This window comes from Mytilus californianus, unplaced genomic scaffold (assembly GCF_021869535.1).
Source record: "Mytilus californianus isolate M0D057914Y unplaced genomic scaffold, xbMytCali1.0.p SCAF_31, whole genome shotgun sequence".
Lineage (NCBI taxonomy): Eukaryota > Metazoa > Mollusca > Bivalvia > Mytilida > Mytilidae > Mytilus > Mytilus californianus.
The window spans coordinates 1,201,211-1,218,434 of NW_026262681.1; the positions used below are offsets into that span (position 1 = coordinate 1,201,211).

At 31.8% G+C, this 17,224-nt stretch overlaps 2 protein-coding genes across 3 annotated transcripts in view; both read right to left on the bottom strand.

The window, feature by feature from the left end:
• Positions 1-6,133, bottom strand: part of LOC127736469 (mannosyl-oligosaccharide 1,2-alpha-mannosidase IA-like) — a 41,996-nt gene extending 35,863 nt beyond the window's left edge. The window contains exons 1-2 of the mRNA XM_052247021.1: positions 5,520-6,133; positions 651-866 (exon numbers count right to left, since the gene is read on the bottom strand). Coding sequence (XP_052102981.1) covers positions 651-866; positions 5,520-6,095 — 792 coding nt within the window. The 5' untranslated portion in view covers positions 6,096-6,133. The remainder of the gene's footprint in view (positions 1-650; positions 867-5,519) is intronic.
• Positions 6,134-10,107: 3,974 nt separating this feature from the next.
• Positions 10,108-17,224, bottom strand: part of LOC127736470 (calcyphosin-2-like) — a 32,886-nt gene continuing 25,769 nt past the window's right edge. For both annotated transcript variants that reach the window (XM_052247022.1, XM_052247023.1), the window contains exon 17: positions 10,108-13,509. In XM_052247022.1, coding sequence (XP_052102982.1) covers positions 13,337-13,509 — 173 coding nt within the window. In that variant the 3' untranslated portion in view covers positions 10,108-13,336. The remainder of the gene's footprint in view (positions 13,510-17,224) is intronic.

Below are 17,224 nucleotides of genomic sequence, written 5' to 3' on the forward strand. Positions count from 1 at the left end.
AACAGCTGAAGGCCACCAATGGGTCTTCAACGCAGCGAGAAAATCCCGCACCCGGAGATGGTCCTCAGCTGGCCCCTAAATAAAATTGTGTACTAGTGAAAATGGATCAAAGATATTAAAAACACATTTTTTATCTCATATAGCTTTTTTATGTCGGGATAAAATGTTTAAAAAAAAATCTTTTATATCACAGTATACAATGAACTGTAAATTCGGAAATTATTGCAATGTTTTTATTACTGCAAAAAATGCGACAGGTTTGTAATCGCAATAATTTAAACTCCCATTTTGAATTTTTTATATGAATGAAGCAGTAATCATGTGTAATCCAATGTAACCATGTGTCATCAAATGTAATCATGATTACTTTAAAGAAAAGTAATTAATGTAATCAATGACTATTTGATTTTAGGTGTAATAGTAATGAAATCGATTGCATTACATTAGACAAGTAATTGTAATTTAATCAATGACTATTTGAAGAAATCAGCCCCATCCCTAATCCAGCCAGCACAATTTTCCTAAAAAAGACTTCTCCCAAGTGATAATTTTTAAAGAATTATTATGACTGACACATTATCAGGGTTGTAAGTTGTAAATTTTTTCCTGAAGATTAAGAAGTTCAAAAACCTTGACCCCATGTTACTTACTCCTTCAAAGTTCAAATTTGCAGCAATCCAATCCCTTGCTACTTTATATTCGTCCATCATCTCCATGATATACAATGTATCAGCAGCATCAACTATTGTGGCACCTAAATTAAGCGTTCCAAATATACTGGCACTGTGTCCTCTCCTTGATATTGGTCTTAATTCATTTGAACCCCAGGCATGCTTCTTATAACTAGCCCAAGCATGTCTCATCATCTGAAATTTTAGTTAAAAAATGTATTATACAGGTATCATGGCATATAAATTATATGGTACTCTGTCAAGTAACATGAGTAAGAGCAATTGAAAGAAGTAAAAATGAAACTTACAGTTGATGCAATTTAGGGATACATTTGTAAGCTTGATTTTACTTCTTTTTGTTGCTCTTACTTATTAAAGTAGGTAACCTGTCGAAAAAAATTATATACTCTGGAGTCAAGAATAGGTAATACGAAAAAAGTCTACTAATCCAAACTACAAATGTACTTGTACCATGATTATGACAATAAACTGAGACACAGAGATAGATATCTGGATATGTCTCGCCTGGATGTAACTTTGATAGTAAAATGCAAACGTTGATATTGAAATTAAAACGGCAATAACACATATACTCTAACATGTTAACTAAAATCTAAAGTCATCTGTGGAAATTAGATATGCTAATGGTAATACAACTGCATACCAAATATTATTGATTTATTATAAATGGTTTCACTTAAACTTACCTAATCACAAACTTGAAAGTCATGTCAACTATGCAAAACATCCAAAGTCATTGAAGTAAGTAAGTAAATCTTATTTAAAGTCTTCATATGTGTACACAATAAACAAGAAACTTGAGCACTGATGAGGCCAAAAAAAATATGTCTGTTTATAAGGTTACATAAAAAAAAAATAGGGTAGGTACGTTGGTAATTCCATTTCATTATATTTTTTGTGACATGATTTTGAGTCATGTGGAATGTCTTGCTGTGGTTAAATTTGTCCTTGGGCCGTGTTTATTTTCAATGATTGGATTATTTCCCTTGGTTACTGGCTTTTGGGGGGTAAAATGATTTAGGGTCTGCGTTCAAGTTAGGGTCGGTCGGGGACTGAAAACAGACATATTTTTTCTTACCTGAGCTCTTTAATCAACTCTTGAACCATGATTAAAGGGACAGGGATGTATAATCTCTGTGGAAACGAGAAATAATACATGGGGATACCAAATATCATTGACTTGCCATAATTTCACCCTCAAACTAACTTAATCACAAACTTTACATGTAACATATAGACTGCAAAAAATATATACATGTATTCTAAAGTTTTAATCACTACATAAAAATGTACCATGACCATGATGACTGAGGGTGCTGATACAAATACACATCAAATATAATTAAATTTTATATTATCAGTGGTTCCCCTCAAACTGACATAGTAAGAAACTTTAATATTCATGTTAGATCATCAGAGTAACGTGAGGGTACCCAAATTGCACCTATTTTGACAGTTTTTTCACCTATGTTTATTTATGATCCAAAAAAAAGTTTCCATTCTGTGTTTATTTTGTAGATGTATCATTATTTGCTATATGGTTCCACCAATTTAATTTTGAATCCATACTGAATCATAAAAAAATGGGTATGAACAGACCTCAAACAATCAATGATTCTGTAATGAGGAGTACCCAAATTGCATCCATGCTTGAATTCACATCCTCAAAAATCGAATTACAGATAATTTGTTTTATTTCTTCAAATATTTAGAACAATTTGAGATTAATCTATGCTTACTCTTCATCTTTTAGGAAATGGAGGCTTGTAACATATTTTATTTGCTCATTTTTAAAAGATGACCTTTTTGTGGACGTCGCATGGCGACGTTTCCGTACATTTTCCTTTACCCAGGGCTCACACTACTTCAGAATCATAGGGAGAAGTGACTTCTCTTTTTTAAACTGAGAGGGAGAAGTGGTGAGATTTCAAAGAGAAGTGCTCTTTTGCTGGCAGCGCTACAATGTTTGGTTTTTACTATAAAACAAAGAGCCATATGTACCTTATTTATTTTTTATATTGTTTAATTTGTACCTGGGAATACAATTAAAGTAACAGTTCAAATTCAAAGTTGTTTAATTTTATCATATCTAGTTGCAGAATCATATTAGTCCTCTTGTCAGAAAAGAACAATTAAATATCTGGCAATAATAAAAAAATATTTTTTTTATATCAAAACAAGGAATTATTTGAATCTGGAATAATTTTGAATTCTGGAAAATTGATGAGGAATTTATGAGGAAAACTAACCCAACTAAATAGGGTTAGTCATGCACGCATGGCTAAGGGGGGTTAGTTAGTTCATACTGAAATGATAGTGAAAGTAAAATTAACCTTAGCCATGCGCGCATGGCTAACCCTATTTAGTTGGGTTAGTTTTCATCATACATTTATAATCAATTTTCCAGAATTCAAAATTATTCCAGATTCAAATAATTCCTTGTTTCAACATGATCAAAAAGGAAAAGAAAGTTGTTATATCAATTAAAATTCAATTAAGGTGGCTGGGGCGTCTTAATTAAAATTGATAGAATTTTTTGATAATTTGTCAAAATGAAGTTTTTATCATGGTTTTGACGGTCATGCAAAGCAAAGTGACGGACGGGAAAACGACTTTGTCGCCCCAGTCGCCTGCAGTGTTCTCCCCAGGCCCTTACAGGACCGTGGGCCTGCCATGTATAATTTTTTCCCGCGGTGGTATCGTTCTTACCATGATGTATAATTTTTCCCTGTGGTGCTCAAATTTTCAATTAAAAAATCGTAAATGGGTAAAGTTTTAAACGACTTTTTAAATCTTTTCCGTGCGGTATAAAATTCGAGGTGAAATTTGACCAGTTCAATCCAATTCAAACCAGTTCTACTTCAGTAGTAAAGATTGTTTACACCACGTGATCAATTTACCTTATGAGGTTAACCTTGTTGATTGGATTCAATAGATGTAATTAACACTTGTTACATGATTCTTTTGTGTTTTAATTAAGAAATCTTAACTTTATAATCACATGTAACTATTTTATGGCTTCGCTCACCACCCAAGCGCTGACCTGTGACAAGTCGGCAAACACTTTGTACACAAACAGTGCCAATAGTTGTACACACGCTGGAATATTTTTGTACATATTAAATAAATTGTTGGCTCATTACAGATAATTGACAATTATAAATTTCTCAATTTTTAAGAAGCACGTGGTACATGCTTTCCTTGTAATAAATATACGATTTCGAAAGATGGAAATCAAAAATCACGATGTATGGGCCAAATGCAAAACGTCGTAAGACAGTTGACAACAGCCTCACTCGTTGGTTGGGGAAACCCGACAGTATTACAACTACCACTAACCCATGCCCTTCTCCAAACTCAAAAGCAAGACAATCTGGTATAGACCCAGGAGGGCAGAAGACAAACCCATGGTTGATTGTCACCCAAGACAAGAAAGGTTAATACTTACATGAATTTGAAATCTATATTTATATTTAAAATGATTAAAGGTTAAGAAAAATTTTTTAGTTATATTAATTTTATATCTCCTTATCACTGGATTCCTTTTATATAAAAATATAAATACAACTTTCTATCTAGAAAGTCTTTTCACTTGAACAGTGAGTTGAACATTTTTTCTCTTGAATGATATTTTTTTTCATGATTTTTATAAAAGAAATAAAGTCTTTAGATGAATATTTTGTAATGAAAGAATAGTTACTTATTTAGTAATTGAGAGTTTTTTAAGCAATTTTGAGATGATTATTTTTATTTGAAATATTGATATTTCACTGAAAAAATTTTGTTTCTTCTATAATAAATTATATATTTTAAATTCTCAGGTATGTTATGCAAGTTCTGTATCAAGTTCAACATGAGACCTAAGAATGGCAGTGGAACCTGGGTTACCCATCCTTGCACCTACTTAGTCAAAGACAGTTTAACATCTCACAGCAAATCAAAGAATCACCAGCAAGCTACAGACTTAGAAGCTAGCTCCATTATAGCATTTCAGGGCCAAGGTATTCAAGCAGCACTGGACACCCATACTTCAATAGAAACTACTGCATTGATTGGTGCCTTCATATGTATGTACTGGCTAGCAAAAGAAGAAATAGCACACACAACTCACTACCCATACCTACTGGAGTTGGCAAAGACACTTGGGTGTGATTACTTGAATCTTCTCAAGAAAGGACAGAATGTCAACTACACCAGTCATAGGATAATGCAAGACATGCTACTTATTATCAACGAGCACATTCAGTCTAACATACTCCAGACTATACACAACAGTCCATACTTCTCCTTATTGATAGATGAGACCACAGATATAGCAGTAGTAAAGCAGATGACAGTTATGGCCAGATACCTAACACATGACTACCAAGTAAGTGATTAAAAATATTTATCAATTAAAAAATGTAATATTTCAGGCCTGCTAGCGTGAGCCCTGTTTACCAGTGAACATTTCATCTGTTGATGTATACTGTGAACGTTTTGTGTATATTTAAATATATTTACCTACCGCATGTTGAAAGACGTGCATAATGTCAAATCATAAAAATACAAATTGTTTAGTCTCTAAGAAAACTTGTAAGATTTCCGCTGCTACTTTTGTTAAATAGGTGCAATTTGGGTATCGTGACGTTATACAACATCATTGAACAATCGGTTTTTACTGTGACATAATAACATAAGCATTGTGACATTTACAGGAAAGTGAACAATTTCAAGTCATCTAAATTATGAAAGTAATCCTGACAGTGATAGGAAGCACTATCTCTAAAACTTCGATTACTTGAGAAATATAAAGGGCTTTCCTCAAAATGACATATTCCAGTATACCTCTTTGACTGCATTTCTTTTTTCCAGAACATCTTCTTCAGATGGTGCACCTCCTTGAGCTCCCTCTCCACCAGGATGTTCTTGCTTTATCTCCTTCAGCTTTTCCATCTCAGATTGTCTCTTTCTTTCTTCCTCCTCCTTCTTCTGTTGTCGAACTTTCTCTTTATCATTCTCAATGTGTTGTTTGAACCCAAGTGTATCATCTTTGGACATGTTCAATTTTTGTCCAACCTTTACAAGTCTTTTATGTTCGGCCATGTCCATTTCTATCTTTTCCCCCAATCGCACTCTGTCATTAATTGCATGGATATCAATACCATTGTTGTCATGTGCTAAAATTTTCCCACTTCCTCCATGATGTGGCACTATAACATCACGAAATTGTCCCCGAAGTGATTCCACGCGAGCTCGGTCTCTCATATCTGGTAGGTACATAAAAGCACCAAAACAAACCGTGCCAAATGTGACGAATACCAACAAGATAATGTATTTCTCTTTCATTCTTAGTGTCCGTCTTGATGTGGGAACGGGAACCCCGTTTACATACCGGGATGGAAGTATACCAGGGGCTGCCATGTTGGAGTTGTTGACAGAAGAACGTGTATTATTTTCTTCTTCAGGGGAGATAAATTATGTAACTTCCGGGTCTGCTGACATGTCTATAGATCAACAGAACATGTTGGAGAACAGAGCACTAAAACGTACAGAGGCATATAATGTAAATGCTAATAACACCCTATAAAACAGCTTTTATTAAAGTTTAGACATTTCAGGTTGGACTGTAAATTTTGAATTTAGCTTCAAGAGGGGTTATGCTTTTTTATATTGGTTTGACATCTTTATTTTCAACAGATGAACACATTTTAATGTCTTTTTTCAGCTACAATCAAACCAAATTAATTTTTTTCTGAATACCGGGGTAAGTCGAAACAGCAAATAATTTTATTTTCAATGATTCTATAAGCACATTAGAAAAAAAAATTATGAAATGAGGGGAGGGGGGTTAGCCAACACCCTCTACTCCCCTGAACTGAATTCGCAAGCAAGTTAGGGAGCTACCATTTGATTTTTATGGGGGGGGGGCTAGGATGAAATTTGAAAAAAATATGCAGGAAAGAAGTTTTGAGTAAAAAAAAAAAAGGCAGGATGAGATTATTTGCAAAAATAAAAAGGCAGGGTGACAATTTAGTTAAATAAAAAAGTCAGGATAAACTAAAAAAAAAAGGCAGGACCGAATAGAGTGAAAAATAAAAAGGCAGGACCTAATAGAAGGAATAATAAAAAGGCAGGACAAAATTTTTCATCCTAGCCCCCCCATAAAAATCAAATGGTAGCTCCCTTAGGTATGTAAAAATTATCTATTAAAGCATTTCTTGTAGTGCTTGGGATTTTGTAAGAAACTCTGACTTATATTCAAAAAAGTAAAAATTACACCAAAACCAGAATATATATATATTTTTTCATAGAATTGACTAAAACTGAATTTTTTTTTTCCCCAAAATGTTCCTATATATAGATTATGGAATATCTTTTTATCTTCCTATTAAGAATCAGATTATTTTTTTCTTTAGAAAACCATTGAACTTGAAAAAAAGAATACATCAGATACAGAAATGTCTAGCTGGTTTGTTTATCATTTTGGCTTACATAAAGAATTTGACTGTTAAAAATTTGGTTGAAACTAAACTTTATGACGAAAGTGATGACTTCAGTTTTCTCATTGTGGACTTTTATGTATCAACATTCCTGTAGCATCTGTTGGTGAAGTAAATCCAATGTGATACAGCTATTTCAGTGCTTAAATAAATTTCCCATCACACTTGCCAAATGATAAAGGTTTGTTAAAAAAGAAGCTATTGAAACAAGGTTTTCAAATATAGTAAAGTTGAAGTTATATCTTTGAAAGTTTTGTTTACCATTTTGGAACAGATATATGTTGCTTTTATGTTCCATTTGTTGTAGCTACAATCCCAATTCTATTCCTTTTTGTAAATGACATCACCAAAATGTTTTCTTATTATAAGCAACAGGGTAGGTACCCCTTGATGCATAGCACAAACTCCTTACCTTTTCAGAGCTATTTTGTGTTCACCCCTGGTTTTTAGTGTGGTTCAGACTTACGTTTTCTACGTAGTTTTGCTTTTTCATTCTTTCTGTCATGGTTTTTCAGCTTTTTCAACTTATAGTCTTGTATTGCACCCTTGGTATCTTCTCACTTTTTTATACTGTTAATTGGTAAAAAAATATCATCAGAGATACCAGGCTTATGATATTATAGGCAGATTCTCATTTGGTCTACAAAAGACTCAGTGACACTCCAATAAAAAAAAATTATAAGGCCAAATAAAGTACTCAGTTGTAGAGAATTGAGGAAAGGTTTCGCCAAATGCAGCTAAGGTAATCTTTTCCTAAACATTCAAAACAATAATGTTCCCATAATGCAACAGCATTTCTGGATTAATATCAAAATAAGGAGATGTGATATGATTGCATGCATGCCAATGAGACTACTATCAAATGAAGTAAATATAAGCAAATGCCGCAATTATAGGCCACCTTACGGCCTTCAACAATGAGAAAAACTCATGTCGACTATAAAAGGCCCAGATATGAAAAATGAGAAACAATTCAAACGGGAAAACTAACAGCCTTATTTATAACAATTTCTGAAAAACAAATATGACAGACATGAACCAACGACAACCACTGGAGGCTCCTGACTTGGGACAGGCACATAATTAATGTGGTGGGTGGGGTTAAACATGTCTGTGAGAGTTCAACCCTATAGTTCATTGAAGTTATACCTTATTTGCAAGGTCCAGGAACTGTTAATTTCAAATATATTATCTGAGCTCAGCTCTAAAACAAATATATTATCTGAGCTCAGCTCTAAAACAAATATATTATTTGAGCTCAGCTCTAAAACAAATAGATGAGGGTCTGGATTGGAGGTCCTTCAATTATGTATTCTATAATTTTTTCAGCCATTTTTCTCTATTCTTTATAAATTTTGCGCATTATTCTCCATTCTTTATATTTTAGCACCCCATTATTCTCCATTCTTTATACTTTATGCCCGCTTTTCTCTATTCTTTATATTTTAGCACCCCATTATTCTCCATTCTTTATTTTTTCGCCTATTTTTCTCTAATCTTTATACTTTTTGCCCTTTATTCTGCACTTTTTGCCCATTATTCTCTATTCTATAAAACCCCATCCACACCCTCATAAATATCTTTTTTGTTGGTGGTTGATGTGGTCTGTTGTACTGTCCAGTATTATGGTGATTCCTGTTATCCCTTTGATGTATTATGTACTGTTCTTATATATAGAAGTAAGAAATGATAGGTTACTGTACGGCCTTCAACAGTTGGTTTACAATATGTCATCTGTCTGCATTGAGCTTTGGTTAGAAATAAAGGGGAGACTTCATTTAACAAATAAGATCATACACCCTTAGATAAATTTTATCTCAATAAAAAGCAATGTATAAGGAAGTTACATATTCTAAAAAACCTTTTAAAGCCCTGTTTGAAATAAAAATTTGTAAGGGGTTCTGCAGACCCTGTGTTTCACCTGTGATTGCTGCTGTCAGTGTAAAAGTATAATGTTGACTTTATCAGTAAAATACAGAATTAAAAAAAAAAATCAAACTTTTTCTTTAGAAGCTATTTCTTGTTTTTGAAGATTATCTTCTGTCCAAGTTTCATAACATTCCATGAAGGTTTACAAACTTATCATGTCAAAAAAATTTAATCCCAGACTGTAAATGTTAATTGTAAAAAACAAAGTCAATCTATCAGAAAAATACTAAAATGGAAAAAATATTTTTTCAAAGGTTTGCTTCAGACATTATATCTCTTAATCATTAAAAAGATTCTGCCAAAGTTTCATAAAACTCTATGTAGGTTCGACAAAGTACTTGATTTGTAACAAACTTTGACCCCAGACTGTATCTACTTGTTATCTGTAAAAAACTAAGTCCATTTATCAGTAAAATACAGAAAAATGAAAATAAACATTTTCAAAATTTCACTCTGGATACTGTCTTTTGGTCATAAACAAAAAACATCTGTCCAAATTTCATAAAATTCCATGTAGGTTTGACAAAATTATGGATGACTGAAAAACTTTAACCTCAGACTAAATCTGAATGTTAACTGTAAAAAAAACTAAGTCTATTTATCAGTAAAATACGGGAAAATGAAAATAAACATTTTAAAAATTTCTCTCTTGATACTGTCTTTTGGTCATAAAGAAGCTACTGTCCAAATTTCATAAAATTACATGAAGGTGTGACAAAGTTATCGATGTCTACAAAAACTTTAACATCAGACTAAACCAAAATGTTGAGGCCACCGACGATGCCGACGGAATCTAGGATCACTATATCTCTCTTTTGCGAAATAAATTTCACAGGCTCGATAAAAATTCTTATTTCAGGGTCAAACACTGAATTGGCAAACAGACTATAAACATAATGATTTGGCCATTACTCATACAAAATGCATATCCTCAAATCCGTGTTATATTTGGAATAAATTGATCTTTAAACAGCAGTGACTCCATAAATCTCAAAACACTTACAAATCTTTAAATCATTTATGTAATAAAAACAAAGAATTATTCTGTAAATTAGTTATATTTAATTTGCAACACATGTAAAATAAATATATAAAACAAGAAAAGTCAGATCTGAGAACAAAAGCTACATAAGTGTATACAATATTCTAGTTCATCTAATTTCATTTCACTGTATATCAAAAACTTTATGACCACTTTTGAATATAAAGAAATTGAAGAAATTTTCATTTCTAATTACCTGTTTTCTTAACCTTTTAATTTTCCATTGAGTTCAATTTAAAAACTAAACAAAGCTGTTACTCACAGCTCATAAATACATATCCCCTTTCCTCCATTTGTTTAGATCAGGAAAATTCCATATTTTACTGCATACAACCCCTAAAATACATTTTATTTAGATTGAAAAAGAATAGGGGTTGAACAATGGTATTATGTAAGGAAGATTGTATTCAAAGTTTCATTAAAATCAGATATTTGTAGATACAAGTTGGTTACCCTTTTGTAGATATAAACAAGTCCATATTTTGCGATGGGGAACCCAATAAATAATTTGGATAAAAAAATAAAATAACAGGTACACAATGCCATTAGAACTTAAAGATTCTATTTAAGGTTCAATTAAATAGAGTTCATAATAAAGAAGTTGCAATTTCAAATTAAACATGGACGAACAAACAAACTAACAAAGACACAGACAAACAGACAAAACAATTACTTGTACTTTAGTAAGCTGGGACATAATAATAATTCACCTGAAAATATTTGTCAGACATTTGACAGCCTTGTGATTGTATTTAAAAAAGTTAGTAAATATATTCAAGTTAGATTTAACTAAAATTCAAAATCAAAAATAACTATTTTTCTTAAAAGCTGGCCAAGTTTTTTTTTAAAGTTATTCCATCAGATATAAAGATTTCTCTTTTAAAAGAACAAACATAATAAGATTACAAATTACAATTGAACATTTTTTATATCAAAAGTCAGCAGCTTTAAAAAAATCTTACAAAATACTTTTTAAGATTTTATCAGTTGCACAAAAGCATACATATGTAAGGGAGTACTGTAAAACATGACTTATTTGACAAAACAATGTTGGCTGTCTGTTATGACTTATGACCTTCTGTTCTTAGCCTACATTTTCTAATCAATGATCCTTATTGGACGGAATGTAAAACAAACAAAACAGAAAATAAGTAGCATAAAAAATTAACTACATCAATAGAAAATCCCAAGAGGTATATATATATATATAACATAATCACAATTAAATGTATACAAATCTAGTCTTAAACAGACTATAGTTTGAAAATGGATTTCTTTTAACAGCATCAACCATTCATGTTTTAACCAACTGTCTTGCAACTGGTCAATTCATTCTATATAACTTACAAAAAACTCTAAAATTTTAAGAGGGTGAGGATGGGTTGTCCTTCATTTCTGTGTTCTTTAATTTTTTAGCCCATTTTTCTCTATTCTTTATATTTGTGGTCCTTTATTTTCAATTCTTTCTATTTTAGCACCTCATTATTCTCTATTCTTCATTATTTTGGTTTCATTTTTCTCTATTCTACAATATTTTGGTCCATTTATCTCTATTCTGTAAACCCCATATAGACCCTCTTTTAGCAGTCGCATCAAAAAAATATATAGGTTTTGGGAGCTATTCCACAATTTTTTAGGTATTGGAATCAATATTTACTTGATTTAGGCGAAACTACCCAGATTGACATTAGTAAGCCTAAGCAATTCTAATTCCAATATTTGACATTTTTTTTCTGAATTCATATGCAAGAAAAGAAGTTCAAACATATTTTGTTTTTGCTGTAACGATGAGCATTTTTAGGAATTAGACACTGGAAAAAATCATAATCAGGAAATCCCAACCAATCTGAAAATGTAAAATTTAAAATGGAATTGCTAAATAAAACCAAAAACAATGTTAATTTTGTACTAAAGAACCAAATTTGTGAACTTTGTCTATATAGAAATGAATGAAAAACTATTTAAATCAGGGGAGATCAACTCAATTTACATCATATATATTTGTTATAAAACAATCCAGAAATATGCAGATTTAAAGAATAAAACTATTATCAAAACTCTATGGTTATTTTGTATCTTTACCAAAAAAAAAATCTTGATACTTTCATATAACTAAGTATATGAATCAGGGTTATGGGTAAATCATGGTTGTACAACTAAATCAAAATCAAAGGAATTTCGGTTTTGAATTTCCCTTGGAGTTCGGTATTTTTGTTATTCTACTTTTTGACACTGTCCAGATTCATATTTAATCACCATAAGAATATAAATAAATCATACTTATTTACAGATAATAATTTGTCCAATTGAATGAAATTTATTCACCAATGATAGTAAAATGGTCTCCATCAGCAGTTAGTGTAAAAAAAAAAACCCATAACTACAATATTTCTCGCAAAAAGCACAAAACATTATATAAACTATACAATCCTAATGTTGAGTTTTTGTTAAGCATGAAATATGACCACAATCATCTACAATAATATTGAATAAAAGAATAACAATATACAAATATACATGGTCAATGTTTTATCACAGTGCTTTAATATAAATTTCTTACTAAAAGCATAACAAATATAAAGGAATGTTTTAAAATGTGTAAAAAAGCTTGTGAGATTTATAATTTTGCAGAAAAAATATTTTGACATAAATCAACAGTGTGTAAAGGAAATCAACGTTTAACATTAAAAAGTGTTTCAAAATGTTGCTATCTTATTTTCTCATTCAGTTTTCTTTCTAAAATGAACTGCATTATAAGACAAAAATTCCAGAAGAATCAGAAACGCATTTGTTTTGAAAACAAGACTTTTAAATATCATTTGCAACCATTTATAGAAATTTGACCTTAATGCCTAGAACAAAGATGACTGACAGATTGAAAAAATTATATGACACAATTTCATGAAGGGATGGCAACAAATGCCATTCATCTTATTAATTGGTAAGATCAACAACATGACTGTGAACTTGGATTATCAGTTGATTACAAATTTTGTCTTTTTCAAAATACTTGTAACCCATACAAATGAAAAGAAAAAGCATTTTTTTCCATATAATCCATTTACAAGTGTAAATAACTTTTTCTTATATTTCAGCTCCCATTTATGAAAGATTAAAAATTTCAAAAAATAAACAAAAAAATATTGATAATATGTTGATGGCTAATTTTCCAACTTTTAAACCAATCATAATCATATGTTCCATGTATTGTGTAGTATATTTGCAAATTCATTATTGTCATCTACACTGATACTAAGTCCTTCATAATATTCTTCAAATTCTACATAAGTTATTTCTTCTTGGTCTGGAGACGATGTTATTGCTTCCAAAAAAGCCTTCAAACTACTAACACCAGGGGTAGCACCTACAACATAAATGGTACAAATGAAATTAAAGAACCTTAGTGAGCGCGCTCACATACCCCACGTCCCCACATTGTCATTGGAGAAATAAAATATGTGCATGGAAGTATTATATTGACAGGAACTCCAACGAAAAATTAGCACATTCCCATCCCACTGATTTCTTTAAGAAAATAAAAGGTTCCGACTCAGTTTGTCAAGTACGTGATAACTCCTTTGTGGGGTATCTGTGATGCCGCCTTCGCCTGTTCTTTTAACTGAAGCTGGTCTTATCACGTGATTTGGTATCGATTGTCTTATCTACCTACCAATGTAAATAAACACGGAAACTCCCGTGGTTATTTGTGAATCGCCACATGAATAACAACACCTGTTTCTGTTCAATAAATGAAGAACAAAGCTGAAAAGATCGAAAAAATCGGTCCATATTTAACAGAATGACATAAGAAAATTAACTGCATTCGGAAAGAGGGCAAGCTTATTTTTAGTTTTGTTGAGTATGTTTTAATCATTGGAACTTGGAAATCAAGAAATATCCGATTATGAAAATTACATGATTCTGAAGTAGAGTGTTTGCAGAAAATAATGTGATGCGCGTGTAGTGAGCCGGATGGTGCCTGATAACTCAAATTTTAAGTTAAAGATTGTAAACTTTTATCGAGTGTAACACAAATATTTATGGTTTTCTCTATCGTAAAATATCGTAAAATGTTATTAACTTATTTATCAAATATGTTTTAAAGACCAAAAGAGGTTAATAATTACACGCATGTGATGACCTCTACATAGCAATACCAGGTTACGAGACATGCAGATGAATTGTTACACCTTTTATAATTAATCCAAAGTTGTAAACAACCTTAAACATTCAACCTAGTCCGAGATTACTCTGACGTCTGACAGATTTATTTTTACAGATGGCTTTAAATATTTCTGTATGCATTTAAAGAACGATCACCATGATGATGGGCCCTAAGCAGTTTAAATTTTTTTTTATCATGGAAACCAAATTAGAATTTATTTATGTGTTTAAAAGCTTAACAGTTCTGAACACCGTATGCTAAGCAATTTATGTTTTTGTTTCTTGTTTAATTGCATGAAATATCTGATATTTTTTCGGATCAAAGCTCTTTAACCCCGTCCCCACCCCCCCTGGCCAACTTTTTTAGTGGATTAAATTTTTGTTGGAAATTCTTTCATTAAACACTTCAGTAAAATATTTGTCAAAGTTAGCAGTAAAACGCGATTATAATTACTGATAAAAACTTTTCCGTTTACTTTTCATGAGAATTTTATGATTTTCAAGCCTAACATGTATATAACAGTTATGCGTGTTTAGCCAACGGCCCTCTCATGAATAAAAATCTTACTATTTTAAAATTGATTGTAACTTAAACTGAAATGTTTATGGCTTGTGAGTATTTTTACTCTTCAGTTTTTTTTTGTTTGTTTTTTTAATCTGTGAAAACAGTCGCGGGGATTTCGTTTCTTTTCTTTTTATTTGTTATTAAGCAGCAAAACCCGTAAAAACTGACATTATATTTGTAATTCACATGGTCGGTAAATGTCATTTCCTTGACAATTAAGTACACATCCGGTTATTTCGGTATGTTCCGTAATTACGATCATTCACGAGGTTCCAAAAATTTGATCGGAACCCATGCATCCATAAGACATGTCGAGTTAATTAACAGATACTTAACGATTTTGCGGCATCGCACTATAAACGTTTGAAGTCCGCTTGTTGGAGTTCCTGTAAATATAATACTTCCATGATATGTGTAAGAAAAAAAAATGTATAAGAAAAAAAAATTGAATCATAATTTCCTGTCGATATGCACATCTACATAGTATGTCCTTATTATCTACAAAGTTTCATGAAATTCTGTTGTGTGGTTTCAGAGGAGTTGTGATGACAAACTGTTGCAGTAGTACATTAAAGCAAATAAGTTCAAAGGGGCGTAACCCTTGAAAAAAAATTGAACCGTAATTTCCTGTCGATATGCACATCTACATAGTATGTCCTTATTATATAAAAAGGTTTCATGAAATTATGTTGTGTGGTTTGAGAGGAGTTGCGATCACAAAAGGTTGCAGTAGTACATTAAAGTAAATAAGTTCAAAGGGGCTAACTCCTGGAAAAAAATTTGAATCCTAATTTCCTGTCGATATGCACATCTACGTAGTACGTCCTTATTATCTGAAAAGGTTTCATGAAATTCTGTTGTGTGGTTTGAGAGGAGTTGCGATGACAAAAGGTTGCAGTAGTACATTAAAGTAAATAAGTTCAAAGGGGCTAACTCCTAGAAAAAAAATTGAATCGTAATTTCCTGTCGATATGCACAACTACATAGTATGTCCTTATTATCTAAAAAGGTTTCGTGAAATTCTGTTGTGTGGTTTGAGAGGAGTTGTGATGACAAGAAACAGGACTGACGGACTGACGGACAGACGGACAGACGGACAGACGAACGGGTCAAAAACATTATACCCTCCGCAACTCGTTGCGTGGGGTATAATAATACTAGCAATACATTCAATGCATCTAGATTGAAAATTCTAGGTGTCCTTAAAAAGATACTATGACTCATAGTGAAATATTCAGCACATTTATCTCAGCAACTACAAGTCAAAGTCATGTGGTAAAAGCCTGACTGTAATGATTTTATTAGCACTAGCTTTTTTTCAGTCCAGTAAAGCTCTTGAAAAACATTATTATTGATTTTACATTTGCAGTGCTTTTTCTGATCAGCATTTTAATTTTTTTTTTAAATCTATAAATTATTCAAAGATTGACAGGCGAAACATGTCGACCAGCATTTTAATAAAATTGCAGTCTCATGAAGTATTGTTGTCATATTGGTTTTTTAACTGATGATATTTATTGACAACCCCGCATACCAAGGTATCCACTTTAGGAGTCTTTACCAAAAGTAAAGACAATGGTGTTTTTTCACGACATGAAGTTTTGATTGAGTAAATTAGTACATTGTACTATAAAAACAGCCTTCACATTTTAATTTCAAAGCCCAGAACCATATCAATGGTTGTCTTTATATCTTTTAGTGTTTCTGTCCTGAAAGGAATTTTGTGTTGATTGCAGTTCTATTGTAGTCCACGCTAAGTTCATATGATTGATTGATTGTAGTGTTAAACACCATTTTCAGTAAAATAGGCTATATCTTGGCGGCAGATTTTTATTGGTAAAGAACGCTGGAGTGCCTGGAGAGAACAACTGACCTTTGGCAGGAAAACAAGCAATCATAGTCAATTGGGGTATCAACTACTAATCTTAGTTTTGACTGGCTAATGATACAGCAGATGTAATAATAAACCACTCATCCGCAGAAGCCCCCTGTTAAATTCAGTCATAACTTGTCTAGAATAAGGGCTATTTGGTAAAGACACTTGTTAACTTCAGAAGACAGAATGCTGACCTCTAGATGTCACTTTTGTTTTATTCTGTTGATAAGCTGCTGTCTCAATAACATATACCTATCATTTCCTTTAATTTTCAAAGTATTCCAAAAAATTTGAAATTTTGGTAAAGTTCTGGTCCTTTGCGATACTCTTAAATCTCAGTTTGAAAATTCTGGTCATTAATTTTTCTAATGAATTATATGGAAATACTACATCCTTAACTGATTTTGAAATTTAAATGGTAATTTTGGGGGCATCTTTTGAATCCCCTCTTAATCCTATTTATCTATAAAACAA